The 22,024-nt window shown below is 45.8% G+C and overlaps 1 protein-coding gene across 1 annotated transcript in view; it reads left to right on the top strand.

Moving 5' to 3' along the window:
- Positions 1 to 89: 89 nt before the first annotated feature.
- Positions 90 to 22,024, top strand: part of LOC119445306 (uncharacterized) — a 31,616-nt gene continuing 9,681 nt past the window's right edge. Inside the window, exons 1-4 of the mRNA XM_037709620.2 lie at positions 90 to 613; positions 2,851 to 3,131; positions 17,093 to 17,397; positions 18,424 to 18,585. Coding sequence (XP_037565548.1) covers positions 2,861 to 3,131; positions 17,093 to 17,397; positions 18,424 to 18,585 — 738 coding nt within the window. The 5' untranslated portion in view covers positions 90 to 613; positions 2,851 to 2,860. The remainder of the gene's footprint in view (positions 614 to 2,850; positions 3,132 to 17,092; positions 17,398 to 18,423; positions 18,586 to 22,024) is intronic.

The following is a 22,024-nucleotide window of genomic DNA, read 5'->3' on the forward strand; positions in this document are numbered from 1 at the left end:
CGGCGGATGGTACCGAAGCTAAGCCAGCCACGCCCCTTCGCGTAGCCGAACGTAGCCGTGTTCCGAGCCGCGGTAATCCCGCAGTTTTCGTTTTCGAGCCTGCGCTCCCGTCAGACTGCCCCGACTGCTCTACCTGTGTCGCGATCGTCGTTACTTGATTTCCTGTGTTGTAGTATACTGTTTTAGTACTTACTGCTTTCTGCGCGTTGTGTGACGAACCATTTTCGTGTTACAGTCAGACGGAGACGAAAGACGGGAGTGAGAGTAGCAGCAGCTACAGAACGCACGCCACAACCACGGACGTAACACTGTTTACACAAAGCGGGCGTGAGACTTCGTTTACATTTGGCCGTTGCTGCGAAGATGTCCGGTACAGTGAACAGTGCGTGCAAAGCTGGCGCAGCGACCCGAAATCGCCGGCGATGAGCCCGGAAACACTGCGAGCGGAACGCTTTGAAATTCGTGCAGCTGTGCGTCTCGTCGCGCGTGTGTTGAGTGATCGCAGGGGAGAAGCGCTGCCCTCGTCGATTTGTTGCTGCTGTCGCCGCGCCTACATGGAACAGCTGTGCACTATTGCAGCGCATTAATTTCATATACGTCGGCGCCAGAACCTGTACGTATAGTTGATATATATATATATATATATATATATATATATATATATATATATATATATATATATATAAAGCTTCTATGTCTCAAAGTGATTCGTGGAATCCACTGCCTATGCCTCTAGTTTGGTACCGTGGAGAAATTTCTAGATTCAGGAGCATTGAGCAGGAATAAGTGGGACGTTGTATTATTGCCATGTTTGTAGGGACTGCCACTGTAAATGGCGCAAACAGGCAGCTCATTAAAAAAGCTCATAAGTGCTAGGTGTATGGTAAATAAAGAACAGCTTTCTTTCATTTGTTCGAAATTGTGAAGCTGTGAATACTACTTGAGATATGAGAAGTGGAACTATACATGGCAGAGTTGGTAATGTTGGTATTCTATCACTGGCTGGTTTATGAGTGTGTTCTATATGAATAATGCATTAAGAAAAGGCTGTCATAGAGACATAGTGTTCTGTGTGCTGTAAAGATAGTATAGTTATGGCTAGCGAAAAGGTCACCAAAGCGTGTCAAGCCAAAGTGTTTAACGTTCACACACTCGTGGTGAAAGAATAAGTGGGATGGATATACTTAGTAGCATGATTCTGCAAAATTTTGAGGGGGCTAACAAGGTTGAGACAGGCAAGAATAATAAATTGAACCTGCTTGAACCTTGGCAAATGTGCCCTTGATGCTCTTTTCATGTAACCTCTGATCAGGGTTCCCCAATCATGCTCCTTGTGAAACTGTAGAATTCAGAACAAGAACAGAGTACTTTGAAGAGTTTGAACAGAGTTTGAACAAAAAAAAAGACGCAGACAAGGTAAAGTAGGGACTACACGAGCAACGTGTCATAGTACTAAGTTTTCCTTCTCTGTATTTCTTTGTGCTGCGAATTATGATTCAGAATCCAGACCGAATTACTGGCGAGAAACTCTGCTGAAGTTCATCTCACTTATGGAGAATAAGCTTGAAGTATTGGTTTCCCAAGCACCACAACAAAAAAGCAGGTGTATGAATGCAGTTTAAGCGAAAACAAATAAAAATTTCCAACTAATTGTTATCTATTTTCAACTAGGTTTGCCATTTCTACCACTCTTAGCAAGTGGGGCACATTCAAGCAAAGTTTCAATCTTGTTTCTTCATGGCTTCAGATCAGTCACCCCACAAATTGATGGCCGTAGCATGTCTGAAGTTTGAAACAGTGTCTTGTAACTGGCATAGTATGGAACAAGCCTGACATTTAATGTATTTTGACTGGTCTGCTTTGTCACCAATACCAGTTTAAATACCTGCACTTAAGGAAAAAGTAATCTCCTGTGGGCCTCTGTTTGTCCACATGTCTTGCATGAGCTGAACCCACACCATAATTCAAATTATGCACTAACCACAGCAATGCGAAACGAGCCAATTTGCAATGATAGCTAGGTATGATGCATCAGAGCCGGTCATGCATTTACATCGTAAAGAGGCCATTCGTGGCAACATTCAATTCAACCTGTCCTAAAAAGTCATAAAAAGTGGACAGTAACATTGTGTGTGCTCACATGGAGAGTGGGCTCAATTGACTTCTTAGCCATTTCACAGCCAGGCAAAATTTATTCAGAGTTGAAGCGCAGTTCTGAGCATATTAATTGGTGCCAATGTTCTTTTTTTTAACCTACAGAACCCCCAAGACCTTGTTCCTAGCCACTATGCCGCGAGTATCCTGTATCAGTAAGCTGTAAGCTCCATCAGCACAGCAGTAAGCTAACAAGCATAGTAATAATCAGCAAGCGTAATACAAGTATCTAGAGCAATGCCCAAACTTTGATTAAGTCAGATATGGTTGCAGTGGTCTGGAGCACACATAATGCCCATGTAAAACTGTTAGCTTGTGGTTTCCTTCGAATAAAGTGACAGTGGCAAGTCCATTGTTTTCCTTGTTGCTTTCTTCGTCTCTGTCCCCTGGCAGTTATATGAAATGAGCTAATCAGAGAGTTGGTAGATAGATGCAAAAGCCTAGATTGATCGAACACTCAAAGTGAGGGAAGCTTGAAGTTTGCAGAGGCTGGCGTTTTGCAGAAATGTTGCATCAAGGTAGCCTGTGAAGCCCTGTCCTCTTGGCGAGTTTCTAAAGAACTTGCTCGGGGTAAAACGACGGAAGTGCTGTCCTTTTGTTGTGAGGCAGATGATGGGTGTTCACTTTTCCACTCATTTTGCTCTATCTGCACGTGCCACGATTTACTCGGCACACATTTGGTCTTTGGCTGTGTAGGGTGTCAACCATGGAAGCACTGATCTGCTTTGTGGTGGCCACTTTTGTGTTCCTGCTGCTCTTTGACCACTACTGCCACGAGGAGAGCCAGCAGGAACGCACCCCAGCCACCGTGCGGGACGTCGTGGACGATGGCACGATGCCTGCGGCCAAGAGTCGTTACTACTCGACCAGCCTGTTCGCGATCCTTGGTCTGTCGCGCGAGGAAGTGCACGACTTTGCTGCTTTCCGTGACCGCTTCAGCACCTTCTCCGAAGTCAGCACGGCCATGCGACGGGCAGGTGAGGGCTGTACGCTTGACATCATTCATTCATTCACAGAAACATTATGGTTTAAATCTTTCTTTCTGGTTACGGTAACTAGATATATGGACCGAAATACTCGCTATTAACATTGTTAATGATTCGGTATGGGGCAGAAGCGTGCAGTTGAACAAACATTGTCACAGTCTCAGCATAATGACGGCTGCTCCATTTGACGCATGCACCAAATAAGAACAACACCCTTTGCCTTGACTAGCCTCTGCAAGCGACCTTCCTTCCTTGCCTTCTCCCATGCCGGAGATGAGGACTGCGTCACATGTCGTGAGCACCGTGTCCTCCTTTCTTTCTTTTCCTTCTTTGCTGTGTGGCACTAGCCACCCTAGCGGTGCACTTTCAAGATGGTTTCGCATTGGATGATTTACTGAAGTCACATACTTTGACCAGCCTCACGTAGAGGCATTTATGTGTGTGACACTGATTCTCCAGCAGCGAGCAGGGCTCCCTTGAGAGGAAGTGTGCACTGGCTTTCATTAGAAATTTCACTCGTTTTCTCAACAAGCAACGGTTTGATACTTTGCAGACACAATCGTCAGCGTATGATCTACATACTGCACTTGTCTGTTTACAATGCCCAAACAAGGTGAGGGGCTCTTTAAAGGGGACACTAAAGGAAAATATTAAGAGGAAGCTTTAGCTCGGCACTCCTATCTTAATACATGGGAAAGGATAAATCGTTTTTCTGGGAAACCGCTGCACCAAATTTGATGAGGGTGTTGCGTTTAAAAGAAAATATAGTGACTGTTGGTAGCGAATTTTGATTTAGGCTTGGAATTTTTAAATAAAATATTGATTGTTGAAAATCACAAATTTTCAAAAAACGAAACTATCAAATTTACAATTAACTCTGTAACTCAGAAATGAAAAACGATATCACAATTCCGTAAATTGTATCTAATAGTACATCTAAAGTGTACAAAATTTATGCGTTATACATGGCTCTCAAGTTTACCACTAATACGGGAGTAGGACTTTTGTAAAACCCTTGTAAACAATTTAACGAATTGGTGTAAGATATAAGTTGATATCTCGAATTTGTCTGCTTTAATGCTCTAACGGATGCAGTTTGTAGAACTGGGATATCTGTTCTTGCTGCAAGGCTATGAATTTGTAAACATTGTGGTTCTATTTTTTCAAACTTACAAATTTTTCAATATTGCTTTAAAAAAATTAAGGCCCTAAATCAATATTCCATTCCAACAGCCACTAGAATTGAACTTTTTCACTCAAGTGCAACAAATTCCATTAAACTTAGCCCTGTGGTTATCTCAGAAAGGTGTTTCTGCATTTTACGTGTATTTGAATAGGCAGTATTTTCATGCCACTTGTAAGTTGGTGAAATTGTTTGTTAGTAGGATAAAAAATATTTGGGTAGGTGGCAGAAGACATGCAGCTGAACAAACATTGTCACAGTCTCAGCATAATGACGGCTGCTCCACTTGAGGCATGCACCAAATAAGAACAACACCCTTTGCCTCAACTAGCGTCTGCAAGCGACCTTTCTTCCCTGCCCAAGCTAAAGCTTCCTCTTAAGTCATACTAGATTGAGAGATTAGGCTTGTGTAATAACGAATTTGTCATTTGTAATGAAAACAGGACTTTTGTAAGCGAGAAAATGATGCAAATGGAAAGCCAGAGTAGTGGCACCTGTTGTGGAATATGGTACCTCTCATATGTGATGTCAGCACTGCTTATTCACAGAGAGTGGCTGCTATGACCCACCACTGCGAGGGGCATTGCTTTCTCTGTTTACAACTGTGGAGGCGGCAACCTGCCTCACAGGCTCCAGCCACTGAGGCTCAAGTAACCGCATCCGGTATCCTGAACCCAAGCAGAGCCGCAGAGCGACTCACGCAAGCAGAACACCGGCAGGCACCAAGCAGTACTTGTCATAAAGAGTTTCGAAAAGACGTAACAGTGGTGTAAAGGAGGTCACGTGGAGATGATGTCAACACCTTCGTCTTGGTGTGGGCAGTTCAAATTGAGAAGCAGCAGCTATATCTACGGCAGCAATTTTCTACATAACAAAGTGATATATTAAAACAATGATGAAAGCAATGATACACTTCTAGAGTAATACCCTATTGATCTAACTCGACGTAATATTTTCCTTTAGTGTCTTTTCAAAGGGCCCCTCACCAGGTTTGGGCATTGCAAACAAACAAGCATACTGCGTAGATCATGGTGGCGATGGTGTTGGTAAAGTATGAAGCAGCTGTGTGCTATGAAAACGGTTGAAATTTCAAACAGAAGGCTGCGCATCCTTCCTCTTGAGGGAGCTGCACTTCGAACAAGAGAATCAAGGTCACATTCATAGATGCATTTATGCAAGACATTGTGGGGATGCGCGATTCTCACGCGTCCCATGATGTTGTTTTCCCCGCATGTCTCCTGTAGTCCGGCTTCTCTGCGTGGCTAAGCCCGGCGGTGGTTGCGGCGCGTTGCGAGAGATGGCGCTAGTGTCGCGATGCTGGCGCCACCGAACGGCGGGGTCACTTGGGGGAAAAAGGTCGGAGGCGCTCTCTCTTTGGCTGGGGATCGGCGACCAACACGCACGAACGCTTCGCGCGTGCGCCGGCCCGCTTCGCGCGACCGTCGCGCGAGGCTTAGAGCGGGACACCAGTATGGACGAACAGGATCGTTCGAGCGCGCCACCGTTCGCGTGACTGTACACGTGAACGACTAGGCGATGGTGTCATAGCATGGGGCGAACGTATTCGCTCGCTATTGGGTCGCGGTGAGTCGGACTTCCTTGATTTGTCGCGCGCCCGTGTGAATGTTCAATTGGTTGTAATTCGGCTAGTATGTATTAGTGTATGAAAGGTGCAATAAATGCCCTTTTGATTGTTTGCACTACTATGTGTCGTTCCTTTGTCCCAAGAGCACATGTGAGACCCCACATCTGGCTGCCCAACGTGGATCTCTTGGGGCATCGGACGATAATTTGAACAGCTTTGCTCGGTTCGAGATGTTTCAACCGAAGCGTAGTCCTAGCGTGGATTTTGATCGCTAGTGTCGGCAGTGTGCTTTCTTGAGCGAGGCGGCGGTTGCTGTAGCGTGTTTGAACTTTTCGACATGCTAAGCCTTTTCGCGAGTGTTTTGAACTACACTCGTCGGTACGAGAGCCACGTGGTCTGCATCCTGGGAGAGCGAGGCCTAGCGCCCGCGGAGCATTGGCAAGCCTGAAGCGAGTGAGTACGGAAGCCTCGTGGGTGGTCTGAATTTCTTATGTACAGTCAACCACAAAAGTTTGCGGACCACGCGAGCGCGTGGCCAAGAGCCTCTTCGCGACACTTCCGCTACGTCACCAGCGATCGACAGCAGCGCTACGTTGAAGACGCATCCCTCCTTAAATCTATGGCCTGTCTATTTTCGCACTGTGCGCAAATATTTTCTACCTATCTCTTTCAACGTGACGCGCTCTTTGTTAGCCAGGGCTACTTGCTTATATTTTGAGAGCAGAATATCAGTACAAGTAATCAGACAGCGTATTCTTCGGCTGTTATCAGTTCTATTTTCGCGTAGCCACGCTGTTTTTTTTTTTTTTTTCGTGAGTGCGTGAGTGAGCGGTGAGGCAGCCATGGGACACAGATGCTTAGTCAGTAGGCAGAATTTTTCCGTTCCTCCCCCATCGCTAAGTGACAGTAGCGGCCGGGATTTGATCGCCTGCGCCCAGGTTTTGCTGCGCAAAGCCCGAACCACCGCGCTGCTATAGTGGTTACATTTAGAAAAATAAGAAATAATCGGGTGCGATGACTCTTTTTATAACCCTTTGCGACACGGCGTCCTCGTTTGGGGACTCGAACTTCGGAGGCGCGTCCCACGCCACGTGTTTCTTCAAATGACCTAAAACTCAGTGTGCACATTCGTGTCCGCTTCCTGATGGGACAACTAGCGGTCAGTTAACTTCATTGTCCTGCGTATTGCTGCAGATGATCACTTTGCTGGAGACACTACCATGTTAGACAATCGTTCGACGTGCCGCGTTCCAAGACCAACGTCAAGAGTATTTTTTTTCTCCGGTCGACACGAATACAACCGAAAAAGCAAGTGTGCATGCGTTTCGGGCCTAATAGTTGATTCTTTTTATGCAAGCATTGAAGCTGACGGATTTCAGAATAATTAGATAATGAGTTATACGCTAATTAATTTTTTTTACTGAAACTCGCACAAAACAGCACATTGCTTCGTCTTCTTTCTTGGAATGTAATAGTGAGCGTCTTGAAATGATGCCATGCGCATTTGACGCATTTGCAGACAGTGCATCATAATTCGTGTCTGAAGGGGATGAATTTATTCACAAGACATTTACAGAAGTGTCATGAAACATAGGTCTCTCAATGATCTAGTAGGAAGTGAAATGTCCGCCGTTTTCTAGCACCTTATTGATGCGTGTGGGCATCGACTCGTACAAAGATTCAGTAATCTCCGGTCGACCGCGCAGGCTTTCCCATTCTTGTGCGATCGCTTGCCACAGCGTATCGGCCGTGCGGCCGCGGTTGGCTCGTGTGGACAGCCGTTTCTTCAACATGCCCCAGACATTTTCTATGGGATTCAAGTCGGCGCCACATGGAGGCCACTCAAGCTGGCAAACAGCATGTTCTTCTAGCAATGACTGGACGATACGTGCTTTATGGATCGGGCTGCGGTCGTGTTGAAAAAAATAGCAGCCGTCGCTGAAGGGACCGTCCAGCGCATACGGAACGAGGTGTCTAGTGATGACGTCGCAGTACCATGACGCAGTGAAGGGCCCTTCCAGACGCACAAGGGGACCAAGGCCATCTTTGCTGATTGCTCCCCACACGCTCACGGAACACCGTCCACTGGATAGAACACTCTGTGTGTAATTAGGCAGATATCTGCAAGAAATAGCATACAATTGGGTTCCAGCGGCGCGTCTAAAAATGTTGTGATTCCTCTTGCGTATGAACTTTATAATGCTGTTATAGAGTTGCAATAGAAAACGTGCAAACATCATTAGATAGTACTGAAAGACCCACTGGCAGCTTTTAATTAGCTTCAGAGTAAGTAGTACTATGAAACAATCGTTAAAGTTTTCAACATAATACCACTACAGAAAAATCTCGTAATGTCCAAAAGCTCATTTTACGTGAAACATGTTGAGATGCAGAATTAGCTTCGTGAATTAACTGCCAATACACTGTAAACACACCTGCAGTTTAGTGGACGCCAAACCCGCTTCCGTTGGTCCCAGCGCGTGGAAAAAGTTGACTCGTCGCTAAAGATGACATCACCCCATTTCTCTGTTGTCCAATCTTTCATTGCTGTAGCGAACATGAGTCGTTCTTGTAGCTGGCTGTCTGAGAGGCAGGGCTTCTGTGCTGCTACGAAAGACTGCAGGCCAAGCTCACTCAGCCTTCTTCTTACAGTCTCAGACGATACCGTGAGCGAGAGCGCTTCTCGGATATCCTCTGCACTTTGAAAAGGATCAGCCACGATGGCGGCCGTAATCAGGCGGTCCTCTTCCTCAGTCGTGGCCCTTGGACGCCCACTGCGCTCCATATCTGTGAATCTGTCATCGTCGCGGAAAGCTTGAATAATCCTATTCACGGCAGTCCGGCTCCTGTTGGTTCGGCGGCAGATTTCGCGCTGAGGTATTCCCTCTATAAATAAACGCACAATGTGCCTTCTTTCGTCAAGTGGAACACGCAGCGGCATCTTTCCAAATAGGCAATCACCACGTGGCCTGAAGCAAGTCTACTACGTTTTCAGCGACTGATGCGAAGATGCGCCTATGTGTGAAAGAAAATTTTCTATGCATCCGCTTTTTCTTTATTTTTGATGACAGTGAAACACCTCCCTACCCTTTCTCTCAAGACGCAGAAGCAGCAACACTCATTGGACCAAGATGCTGCCAACCAAAGTGCGCCAGTAAACGTCGCGTAAAAAAATCGTCGCAGCGCTTCGTGAAACTTATCTACCCACTGGCACACCAGTCGACAAAGGTTGCAGTGATTGCTCCGATACTGCTATCAAGCCAGATATGTGGCGGTCTTATCGCAGACAGCGCTCTGCGTCAACACAACGAACTAACAATGTCATGCACGGGAATAAAAAATTAACAGGCAGGCGAGTACCAAGAGGGCTCATATCCGGGAGAGCGCCCCTGTCGCCGCTAGGTGGCGTACCGCTAGGTGGCGCGGATAGGCAGTCTGGCACGCGCTCGCGTGGTCCGCAAACTTTTGTGGTTGACTGTACATAGCTTCTTCTATATCTTTGACTTAGGAAGTCGAGGCTCAGGGAGCCGGGTGGCCGCGGGCCACGGGTGCCGCTACGGGCTGACTGGTATTGCGGCCTGGCACCGGGCGCTCCGACACCGTCTGGGACGGTGGGCGCCGTCAACTCGGATGCTGTGTGCACCGAGCGGAGTAGGACCACCTCACAGAGCTAACGTCTCCTCGCGGCTGCCTGTTCTTGTGCCCATTTTGAGTGTTGTTTCTTTTTCTTTTTTTTTTTGGATGCCGGTTGTTGTCAAAGTAGCGACGCATTAGGCCTAAGGCTTAACAAAGCCGCCTGTCGCACATTGAGGGACACAACCTGGGGGACCGTGGTGTTGAGATGTCGCACCTTTCTTCCCTCATTAGTTCGCTTCGCACGAATTGAAATTACTCGTTCGACTCAAAAAAAAAAAAAAAAAAAAAAAGCTTTGTTCACGTGAACTTAGCATCTGAAATGCCACCCGAAATTTTTGCTAGCCGAATTGAACATCGTACCACGTGGGCGATGCGTATGCCGAATTCCTCTCCCTTGCACTACTTTAGTGTTTGTCGAGTGCGTTGAGTGTACGCAGCGTGAGCGGAGTCACCCCTGGTTTGCTGTCACCTGCACATCGTCAGCGCTGCTGCCCCGGACTACAATCGAGCTACCCCAGGCTTTGGAGATGCCTGTGGTCAATTCGGCGCAGCGACTTCGGCGGCCGCCAATGTCCGGCTCGCAACCCTCGGCGGCTGGGAAAAGAGCCGGCAGTCACCAACGGCTACTGCGGCTCTCGTCAGCAGGGCGCGAGCGACGCTTGCTCGTGCCGACTTCTGCGTCGCCGTTTCCGGAGTCCTGGGCTGGAGTCGTGCCATCGAATCTGCAGACGTGGTGCTGTGACCAACGGACGCCAGCGGTGAACCCCAGAGTCAATATCGGCTCGCACGTTGCGGATAACGCGTGGACATTTACTCGGCGGCGCCACTGTCGCATGTACTAACTTTTGTTCGCGACGCGCGCGTTGATAGGCCTTGTGACATGTTTCGCCGGCGTATGTGTAGTGATTTAAGGTTGGGGGGATGTGGGGATGCGCGATTCTCACGCGTCCCATGATGTTGTTTTCCCCGCATGTCTCCTGTAGTCCGGCTTCTCTGCGTGGCTAAGCCCGGCGGTGGTTGCGGCGCGTTGCGAGAGATGGCGCTAGTGTCGCGATGCTGGCGCCACCGAACGGCGGGGTCACTTGGGGGAAAAAGGTCGGAGGCGCTCTCTCTTTGGCTGGGGATCGGCGACCAACACGCACGAACGCTTCGCGCGTGCGCCGGCCCGCTTCGCGCGACCGTCGCGCGAGGCTTAGAGCGGGACACCGGTATGGACGAACACGGATCGTTCGAGCGCGCCACCGTTCGCGTGACTGTACACGTGAACGACTAGGCGATGGTGTCATAGCATGGGGCGAACGTATTCGCTCGCTATCGGGTCGCGGTGAGTCGGACTTCCTTGATTTGTCGCGCGCCCGTGTGAATGTTCAATTGGTTGTAATTCGGCTAGTATGTATTAGTGTATGAAAGGTGCAATAAATGCCCTTTTGATTGTTTGCACTACTATGTGTCGTTCCTTTGTCCCAAGAGCACATGTGAGACCCCACAACATAGATGCATTTACCATGGCACTTTACTTAATCGTCCAAGTTAATCATTCACTGCTGAAAATGCGCCACGAAGCAGAAAAAAAAGGACGCGTATCCCTATTTGTATCTCATGAGTTAACACAGCACCCAGAAGATTTTACAGGCCCAATGGCTGCATACACACACACACAAAAAAAAATTTTCTACAAACACCGATGATTTGTTGACCAGGATAAACTTATCTACGGTCAGACGAGATAAAGCAGATGGGAGCAGAGAAATATATTTGCATCAATGTGGTGTCAGGGTCCTTCAGTACTTTTCTTTTGGTTACGAAACTCCCACTTAACGCTATGGGAGTGTTTTATATAGCGCCCACAGTGGACACATCGAAGCGCTGGCACAAGTAGAAGGGCATCGGAGCAGACGCCAGACGGACGCCGCAGGCGTTCTGTGCATAAAGCTGACTTTTGCGCATGGGTCGATGATTATCAGCGTGTGAACACTGTCGGCACAACGGGTGAATTGCCGCCCCATTTCTGTGCAGTGTTCAAAAATTTCAACGCAAACCTGAATTTGTAACAGCAGCCTGATTCAGAATTTAAAACATACACTTGTGGCTACTCCGTTGTTCAAAGCTGGCTACGCAGTGATTGCTCAACGCACTTTTCTGTAATTAAACACAAAAGGCCTGCTATGCTGTATTTAGCTGCTCCCATTTCAGTTCTTGCACTGTACTATCACACTCAGTATGAGCTACAATGTGAAAGCACTTGTCAAAGCGGTTGCACATTGTAGTTTATACTGAGCACGATAGTACATCTTTTTCTGTGTGGTGACAGCATGCTTCATGATACCGACAATGACTAACATTTATTTATTTAAAAGTCCTTACAGGCCTCGTGAGAGGCATTGGGTAAGGGGGGCATCACAAAGAAAAGGAAAACAGCATGCATAATTGGTACATAATATACATGCATGATTAATTGGCATAATAATGAATGATTTCCTGCGTACGCTGGATGATTATACAAATATAACAAAAGGTACAGTCCACATAAGAATAGGCAATTCAATGTCGTATACATAAGAATACAAAAATAGCAACTACAACAAAAAATAACAATGGACAAATAAACTGAAGGGGGTTACATCAGTATTGCATAAAAAAATATATCGGACTGATGACGTTCTAATCAGAGAAAAAAAAAGAAACATAGTAATACAAGAAAAAGAGCAAAGTGATCCGATAAACAAAAAAGCTAACAGAAGGCATATCATGAGGAAACATAAGAAGAAGGGGACACGCATTTTTGTCGAGATTACGCAATGAAATGCGAAATGAGGAGCTGGCGAAATTTGTCAGGATTTTTTTCGGAGACTATGGAATCAGGAAGGGCATCCCCTAATCTAATGGCACCGGGAAGGGCCGACCAATTGAATGCGTGAGTGTTTCTGTATATCCGAGTGAAGCTGAGGTGATTATGTAGCCTGCGTGATGTGCATGGTGCAAATTCAAGCCACAATGAAGATTTCCTATCCGCATGAACGTACTTATGAAGTAGAGATAAGAGAGCGAAGTCACGACAGACACTGAGGGGTAGAAGTGAAATATCCAGTTTTATTTGCGAAATACTAGAATTGTATGCATAGTTATGGAGAGATAAACCTTGCGGCTCTATTTTGGACAGATTCTAATAAGCTGGTTAGGTTCTCATGGTAAGGTGACCAGATTGGACAAGCGAATTCGAGCTGCGGGCGAACAAACGTTTGGAAAGCTAGTTTACGGATGTTGAAGGGTGATTTGCGCAGGGTTCGACGTAAGTACCCTAGTGACCTTGAGGCATTAGCACATATGGTAGTAATGTGATGGTTCCAGGAAAGGTTTGGCATGAAATTAATTCCCAAGTACTTGTATGAAGTGGCTGGAGAAATCGGGTTGTTATTTATGTGATAAGAGAACGTAGAGATAAAGTATTTGCGAGTAAAAGAGATGACTTTACATTTAGATGAATTTAAGGTCATTAACCAAGTGTTGCACCAATCAAAAATAAGCTGAAGATCGTTTTGTCTTGTGCCTGCATATCAGTCTAGTTGCATGGGCGCCTAACTGACCAAACTAAGCTGACTTACTAACTAAACAAATAAGTACCTACAGTAACTATAATAACTAATTAAAAAACACGAGTTACCAATTAACTATAGCAATTCCAAAACTAATAACGAACTAAGCTAACTAACTAAACCGCTAAACTCACTGATACCAAACATAATTAACTAAACTAAACAATATGTACAATATGTAATTACAGTCGGAACATTTTTATAACGCAGTGCTTGGGGCCTTTGAAATAATTTGTTATACACGTCACTTCATTGTAAAGGTCGCGCACTACACACCTCACTATAGAACCAGGGCATAATTATTCCATCGTTGTAGAGGTCATTTCATTGTGGAGACATTCGTTGCAGATGCGCGTGAGTATAAATTAACTAGCAATGCTAAATGAAATAAATAGTAAACTAATTACATAAGTAATAAATAACTAAGCTGCTAATTAGCCAAACTAATCAACTAGCAAGATATAACTGTAAGAAGTTTACTAACCAGTCAAATAAATAATTAACTACAATAACTAAACTAATTATCTGTCTTGCTAAACCAATAACTAACTTAACTAACCTAACTTACTAACTTAACTTAATAATTAACTAAACTAATTCTATTACTAATAACTAAGTGAACTAGCTAGGTAACTAAACTCACTATTGATGAACTAAACTAAATAATAACTAACTTGACTAATGTAACAACACTAACGGAAATAAACTAATTACCAGCTTGTAACTAATTAACTAATGCACTAACTAAATAACTACACTGACAAATAACTCATTCAAATAACTTAAATAAATGAAATGATAACTAACCTACTAACCAAAGATAACTATAAATAACAAAATTAAAATAATATAATAAACAGAACAAACTAACCTAATTAACTAATTAGCAAGATTTACCTATTATTAAATAACTAAAGTAACAAAACCAATTACCTAATCAAACTAACAAAGTTAACCAACCATTTAAATAAACTAATTTAACAACCTATGGAATAGTGAAGAGGACCCACTCACTGATTCTTTTTGTTCGAGGAATGCTATTAGGGGGGGCCACATGAATCACACAATGCTGCCTTGTATAATTTAAATACAAATGCATCGCATACTGAATTATTTTGCCAAAGTTCCTGTTGCATGTTCACTCTGCAAACATGCTGAAATAAATGTGGGAGAGGCGCCTATCCCGGTGAAAGATTTGCATGATCGCGCAGCTGGGCCATCTGGTGTGGCCTCTGATGCCACCTTCTGTCCCTATATGAAACTTTCGATGAAAGTGTAGAAGGACCTTGGAGGCGTTTAACCATCAGGTTAGTTCGTGCACAAGCAAGCTGCGCTGAAATGCATTATTGTAGTCGCAAAATCTGAAGATTGTGAGAGCAGCTTTGTTACCACACTAGCTCCAGTTTTCTTTTTGCATTTTTCTAGTGTATACTTAGGGAACTTCATTTTTTTTTCAAGTAAAATCCCGATAATTACAGGTTTTTGTGCCGTGAACCAGTTTCATGAAAATCGAGATAAACCTGATTTATCCCCAATGTTTCACCCTTTCGTAAAGGATAATAATAAAAGCAGGTGTCACAAAACCACTGAATCCGCCCTACTTGTGTGAACAAGTGGTCAAGATATATTATTCATGTATGAATTTGATATACGAGGTCTGTTAGACAAGTATCCGACTTTATTTTTTTTTTTGCGAACACCTGGTGGATATGAAACAAGCGCGCTTGCATCAGCCGACCTGTGCTTGAACCTTCGTGTGCATGCGCGAATTTTTTCCCGCCTGCCGATAGCATCAGTCGCTAGGACGCAGTGTTTGGGTGGGGTAGTGCGCAGTGCTCTTGTCGGGTTTTTTTTATTGCAAGGAAAATGACGGAGCGACTGGAGCATCGCTACTATCAAATTTTGCCAGAAACTGGGCCACAGCCAAGTGGAAACCATTTGGAAGATTCAGATGGCTTTCGGTGACGATGCTATGAGCAGCACACAGATTAAGGAGTGGTACAACCGGTTTGAAGACGGCCGCTTATTGGTGGAGAGTGAGCCACGCTCCGGTCGGCCATCAACATGCCGAAATGACCAGGTCATTGCCGAAGTGAACGCTGTGGTGATGCGGGTCCGTCGTGTGACTATCCGAGAAATTGTGGAAGAGGTGGGCATCAGCACTTTTTCTGCACATTCCATTATGACCGAAGATTTGGCCATGAAGAGAGTTGCGGCAAAATTTGTGTCGAAGCTGCTCACGGTGGAGCAAAAGCAACTTCGTGTTGAAGTCTCACAGGACATGCTGGATTCCACAAACAGTGACCCCGACTTCATAAACGTCATAATCACTGGTGATGAGTCTTGGGTGTACGGGCACGACCCGGAAACCAAATCCCAGTCATCACAGTGGAAGCATTCCACGTCACCAAGACCAAAGAAGGCCCGCCAAATGTGCAGCAACGTCAAAGTGACGCTGACTGCTTTCTTTGACTCCTGCGGTGTGGTACACCACGAGTACGCACCTGTAGTTCAACAGGCTCCTTACTTTCCTGATATGGCCCCCTGCGACTTCTGGCCGTTTCCCAAAATCAAGAGGCCATTGAAAGGAGCGCTATTTCAGACAAAAGAGGACATTATGACTGCAACGACAGCTGAGCTAAACTCCATTCCGAAAGTGGCCTTCTCGGAATGCTTCCAAGAATGGCAGCACCGCTGGGAGAAGTGTGTGGAGTCTCAAGGAGACTACTTTGAGGGTGATTAGGTTTCCAACGCTACAGTTAAGCCAGTTTTTTTTCTTCGGCCAAAGGTCGGATACTTTTCTAACAGACCTCGTATGGTTCTTTTTCACGCAACACTCATGAAAAAACTGGCATATATAATATTATTCAGTGCCTGCTGGCCTTTAGTGAACAAAACCTTGTTGCCCTTTTAGTAGCTGCATTTAGTACATGAACACGACAATGGCACATCGCAACGCAGTTTGTACATGGCTCATGTATCTGAATAGGGGTGATGCGCTAGGAAGCAAACGCAGCACTGACATTATTTTTCATTGTGAACGGTAGCTGTGATGTCGAGAGCATGTTTTCTAAATTGTGGTACCTGTCAAAGAAGGGTGGGAGATTGGTCTAGTTGGTGTTCTAATAATTTTCTTGCAAGGGCATCTAGAGTGAAGCAGTAAAACAGGACAAGGACGAGAGGTTTGAAAAGTCTAGGATGGACAGGGAAATACTCAAAAAGCGCCTGATAATGAATGTCAACAGGGGCTTGTAAGATAAGAAAAACATCACACCTCTTAAAAGGCATGAATGTGTGCACTACTATTTGTACCTCTTTTTTTCCTTCAATAAAAAGGTGAACAAAGTATAGAAGGGATCGCCAGAAACCTTTTTCTTCTTTATGTGGTTTCTTGTTTCTTTTAAAAGTGTAAATAATGCCTGCCAGTGGGACTTTGTATACAGGAGTTTGCCAAATAACTTGCAAACAACTCTCTTTGTTATTATATGTTCCGGTCAGTGATTTTGATTGTATAAATAGAGCACTTGTGTCCAAAAGAAGACCATTGCCTTTGTTAATTGTTTGTGAAAGTTGCCAGAATCCCTAACTTTTGGCTGCTAAACTACAAAAACCCAACTTCTGCCCTGTTTTTCTCTAAAAGTAACACCCGTTTTTCATCTGTCAAATTGAGAAATTTAAGACCTGATAACAAAGGACCTTGTAAGGTCCTCCGTTATCGAAGGACCTTCGAAGGACCTTATACCCTACACCTTGTGCAATAAACTTTTCACTTGGTAATCAGTGCCACACCCTCCCTGTCGTCTTCTGTTCCCCCCCCCCCCCATTTTTTTTTCACCATTCATTTCAAAGTAGTTACCTATTAATTGCGTTACTACTAGCAGCTTTTGCAGCTGCTGCTGCTTTCAAAGCGCATGTTTCTCACCTCACACTCCTTGCTGCCTCTCGTCCGTGACAGGGCTTCCCGACATCCACGTCATTGTGGGCGTCGACTTCTCGGCCAGCAATGAGTGGCAGGGCAGGCGGACGTTTCGTGGTGAGAGCCTGCACGCCCTGAAGCCAGGTGCACAGAACCCCTACCAGAGGGCGCTGGCTTCCCTGGGTGCTGCAGTGGGGCCCCTGCTGCATGGGAACCCCATCCCGGCCTATGGCTTTGGGGACTCTGTCACCAAGGATGCGGACATATTTCCCCTCATTGAGTCAGGCGCCTCGTGCCTGGACTTCAACGACCTCATGTGTGCCTACACACACACTGCCCACAAGGTTAGTTTGGTGTCGACTGTTACCACAGCACTGCCTGACGGAGACAGGAGGGGGGGTGGGGGCGTTTTTGACTTTAATGCTGTCTTCGCAAAGCTTTCTTTTTTTGACTGCTTCATCAGAAATGGAATGAGACTTAAGTTGGCTGCTATCCACTTTGCCATCTGCTTTGCTGTGTACGGCAAGTATGAGAACACAACCGGAGTGTTGTGTTCATTGAAGGAGAGAGGTGTCATATTACAGCATTGTAGTACATTGTTTTAAATGAATGCGAACATTATGAGACTGTCCAAATAATATAAACTGCTTTGCCTAAATCAATACAACATTCATATATAGGCCACCTAGAAGCGAGGCGTTCTTATTTAATGATTTGAAATGAATAAACAGGAGTTATCTGCCTGTGCATTTGCTCAGGAACTGGTGCCCCTGCATAACAACTGCACCTATCCTGCATCAGGCTGTCTCTCTAGAGACTCCAACAACTGCTGTTATTCCTTATAATCGAACACGGACAAATATTAGAGAATTCTGATTAGTGAATTTTCTAATCGAATACGAATCAAATTGCAATGACTATTTGATTCAGATTTGTTTCGACATTTCAAATATTCTAACACCCTTAGAAATGAGTAAGAACGCAAAAACCTTTTGGTTACTCTTTTGTCCCTCATGCACAAAGCCTATCGAAATGTTGCCTGCTTAGTTTCATGGCATAAGTGCCATCAGGATCGGTCATCACTGTGGTGCTCATCTCTTCATCATGTCAATCGCTAGTGTGAATGGTGCACTGGCCTATGAGGAAATGCTCTTATGAAAGAGCATTTTGTAGATTTGAGCTCGGGGCCTCTATTCACAAAACTCCTCTTCTTTAAGTGCCATTCATGATTAACTATTACTGCAGCAATCATCTCATTAATCACTGTCTATAGTAGATGACAGAAAAATGCCAGCCAATGAGGAAACAATCTTCCAAAGGAGAAGGTCTTGCGAGTATAGGCCGTGATCAATTTGGTTGCTGTCTTGCAGGTGCAGCTGTCAGGCCCGACGAGCTTTGCACCCCTGGTGCAGAAGGCGCAGCAAATCGCCGTCGACAGCCGTGAGTTCCATGTGCTGCTTGTTCTGACGGACGGACAGTTCAGCCCTGCAGGCGAGGCAGCTTCCAGGAAGGCCATCATCGCAGCCTCACAGGTACTTCTGTATGACATCATGATCGCATAGATCACCTGCTGCACTGGCTTAGTGGCTGTGGCATTGCGCTGCCGAGGTTGAGGTCGTGGGTTTGATCCTGGTGGCGGTAGCCGCCATGGCGGAATGCAAAGGTGCTTTTATACTTGGATTCATCATCATCAGCCTATTTTTATGTCCACTGGCAGGACGGAGGCCTCTCCCAGTGACCTCCACCCTGTCTTGTGCTGGCTGATTCTAACTTGTGCCTGCAAATTTCCACATTTCAACATGCCACCAAATTTTCTGCTGTCCTCGACTGCGCTTCCCTTCTCTTGGTACCCATTCTGTTAACTCTAATGGTCACCAGTTATCTGCCCTATGCATTACATGGCCTGCCCAGCTCCATTTCTTTTTCTTAATGTAAGCTAGAATATTGGTTATCCCCTTTTTCTATCTGATCCAAACTGCTGTCATCCCGTCTCTTAACATTACATGTAATATTTGTCGTTCAACGCTCTTTGTGTGGTCCTTAACTTGTTCTGAAGCTTTTTTGTTAACCTCCAAGTTTCTGTCTCATATGTTAGCACCACTAGAATGCAATGATTGTACTTTCCTGTTCAACAACAGTGGTAAGCTCTCAGTCATTATTTGGTATAATGTCTGCCGTATGCACTCCAACCCATTTTTATTCATCTGTAAATATCCTCCTCATGATCTCTGTCCCGTGAGTAATTGACCTAGATAAACATGCTCCTGCACAGTATTGTACGGAATGGCATTCCTGGAACTAGTTTCTTTTGGGAGGAACGGAGGAACGCCACCGTTCCATAAAGGGTCGGTGGAACTGTAATGGTAACTTGTTACGTTTATGAAGGAACGGCAGAGGAAAGGGCGTTCCTTCTGTAAACGTTCCATGGCATTGAACAGACGCACGCACGTACGCAGCTTATCACGCAGGGTGGATGGGCGACCACGTGAGGCGGACGGACGGACAGTTGCCTTTTTGGCCTGTCATGTGACTGTGGGGCATTTTTTTCGTGAGTTCTCCGTTGTATTTTTTAATTACTAGGCTTCAAGATTGTCACATGACGCTCCCTCCTGTAGTTTTTTTCCTCCTTGCCGGCCTGCCGCAAAGGGACTATGACGTCAGGATCGCAGCGCCACTCGAGGGACTTTGCGGTGGATGGAAAGTTTCCTGTCCTCACGGGCACCGAACCCTTCCAGCCGAGGTACAGGATGAGCTGTCGCTGTACTTGCTGGTACCAGTTGACTACCCACTGTCGCAGATGAAGAATTTCGAGGGATTGAACCAACTTTTCCTCAAGTACAACACGGCAGTACCCTCAAGCGCTTCGGTGGAACGGCTCTTCAACATTGCCAACGAAGTGCTGACGAAAAAAATCACCAGCCCTTCCCTTGTAGAGAAAATGGGGGTAAGCGAAGCTTGTGGCAAGACCATGCTGTCACAGGCGTTCTGCTTCGTTTGCCCTAAACTCAGGGTTGGCAGCTCGTGGCTGACGTTTGGCCTCAACATCGCGCTTCCACAACTCGGGGTCCGCGGCTCTTCGCTGACATTTCGCCTGGGCTTCGGAAGCCCTCTCGCTAATATCGGCGCGTCGATAACGAGCCCATTCCCGAGCCAGTTCGCAGCACCGTCGCTCAAACTCAGCTTGCTCCTCGGCGGAACGCACCACACGCGGCACTCCCATCTGGACGCCGAAACTGATCTGAGGATAGAGAAACCTGGTGGAGCGCGCACCAAGCCCTTTTCCTTTCCTTTCTCTCCTCGTGACACAACAAACGACCCTGATTGGTCGAGCGCGCCACGTGATCTGGCGCCCGCGCAGCTTTCCCTGCACCAGCTCTACTCTGGGAGCGGAGCTGAAATGTGCGGCCCCGGTATGAGGCCCACGTGATTTCTTTTTTTCTCTCTTTCTTTCTTTCTTCCTTCCTTTCTTTCTTGTCCCTGGCTCATACGCGTATATCTAATAAGGGTATGCGCCACACGTGATTTTATTATCGTTATTCGTGACGTAACTGACGAGTTTGTGATGTTATCAGTCATGTGATATCATCAGTCATGTTAGTCATACATTCATACCATTCCATACCAATTTTGGTATATACCAAGGGAACGAGACGCGACTTTTCGACATATTTTCGATAAGGTTGTAGCGTGACACCACCACCACCGCCACTGCCAACACTTGTGAGGCAATACAGGCTTCGTTTGAAAAACGGGTTCGTCTGTCAGGCACCAGCATCAAGATGCAACTCTTGCTGAGTTCAAACAAGGGACTTAACTAAGTTGCAAATATGTATTCTGGACAGTTTCTTTTTCCCACTCATACTGCAATATTGAATTCATCATCATCATCAGCCTATGTGTATGTCCACTGCAGGACGAAAGCCTCTCCCTGTGATCTCCAATTACCCCTGTCTTGCGCTAGCTGATTCCAACTTGCGCCTGCAAATTTCCTGACTTCATCACCCCACCTAGTTTTCTGCCGTCCTCGACTGCGCTTCCCTTCTCTTGGTATCCATTCTGTAACTTGAATGGTCCACCGGTTATCCATCTTACGCATTACATGGCCTGCCCAGCTTCAGTTTTTCCCCCTTAATGCCAACTAGTATATCGGGTATCCCCGTTTGTTCTCTGATCCACACCGCTCTCTTCCTGTCTCTTGATGTTAGGCCTAACATTTTTCGTTCCATCGCTCTTTGTGCGGTCATGTATTGTTTCTTTCGATGTGGTTTTTTGTGCACGAAATTTAATTATATTGGTGCATGTGAGTGGTTCCCGGCGACTGCAGCTTATGCAACCGTAATGGTTACTGGCAAACACTGGCGGCGAACGCTATGTACGCAGGCGAGCTTTCTGGTGGAAACGCGGCCTCTTGCGTGCGTTGATCCCGGAGATAGTGCACAACCGCGCCAAAGAAATTACATCATTTTCAGGTTTCCGTATTTGTTTCGCACTTTTAATATTTCAGTCTGAGAAGATTTAACATAAAAGGCATACGCTGTGGGTGTTTTGTTTCATGACATTTGCTTGTGGATTGTCATTCTCAAAATTCCGAGGAATAGCTTTGCCAAGAATGCAAGACAAGGTATGAGCAACATTAATGATAGAATGATGTGGCATACCTAAATGTGGTTGGGGATGATTTTCTCGGCCGCGGGCGCCAATGCCGATGCTGACGCCGGATTTTCTGTGAGATGGGGCCCTAAACACTATCAAAACCAGGCCCCTGGACACCATGCTTCCAATAGTCATCAGTATTTTGGACAGCAAAGGCTATACAAAAGTGGACAGCCTGTCAAAAAGTGGACAGCTTTTGCTGTTCATGCTTTTGTTGTTTACCTCAACCTACACCATAGAGGACATGTTAGTTTCGGTTGTGTGTTCTTTTTTATTGCATTGCTATTTCTTAAACTTGGAGTAGCATGCCAAAGAAAC

The sequence above is a fragment of the Dermacentor silvarum genome, chromosome 3 (assembly GCF_013339745.2).
Source record: "Dermacentor silvarum isolate Dsil-2018 chromosome 3, BIME_Dsil_1.4, whole genome shotgun sequence".
Taxonomy (NCBI): domain Eukaryota; kingdom Metazoa; phylum Arthropoda; class Arachnida; order Ixodida; family Ixodidae; genus Dermacentor; species Dermacentor silvarum.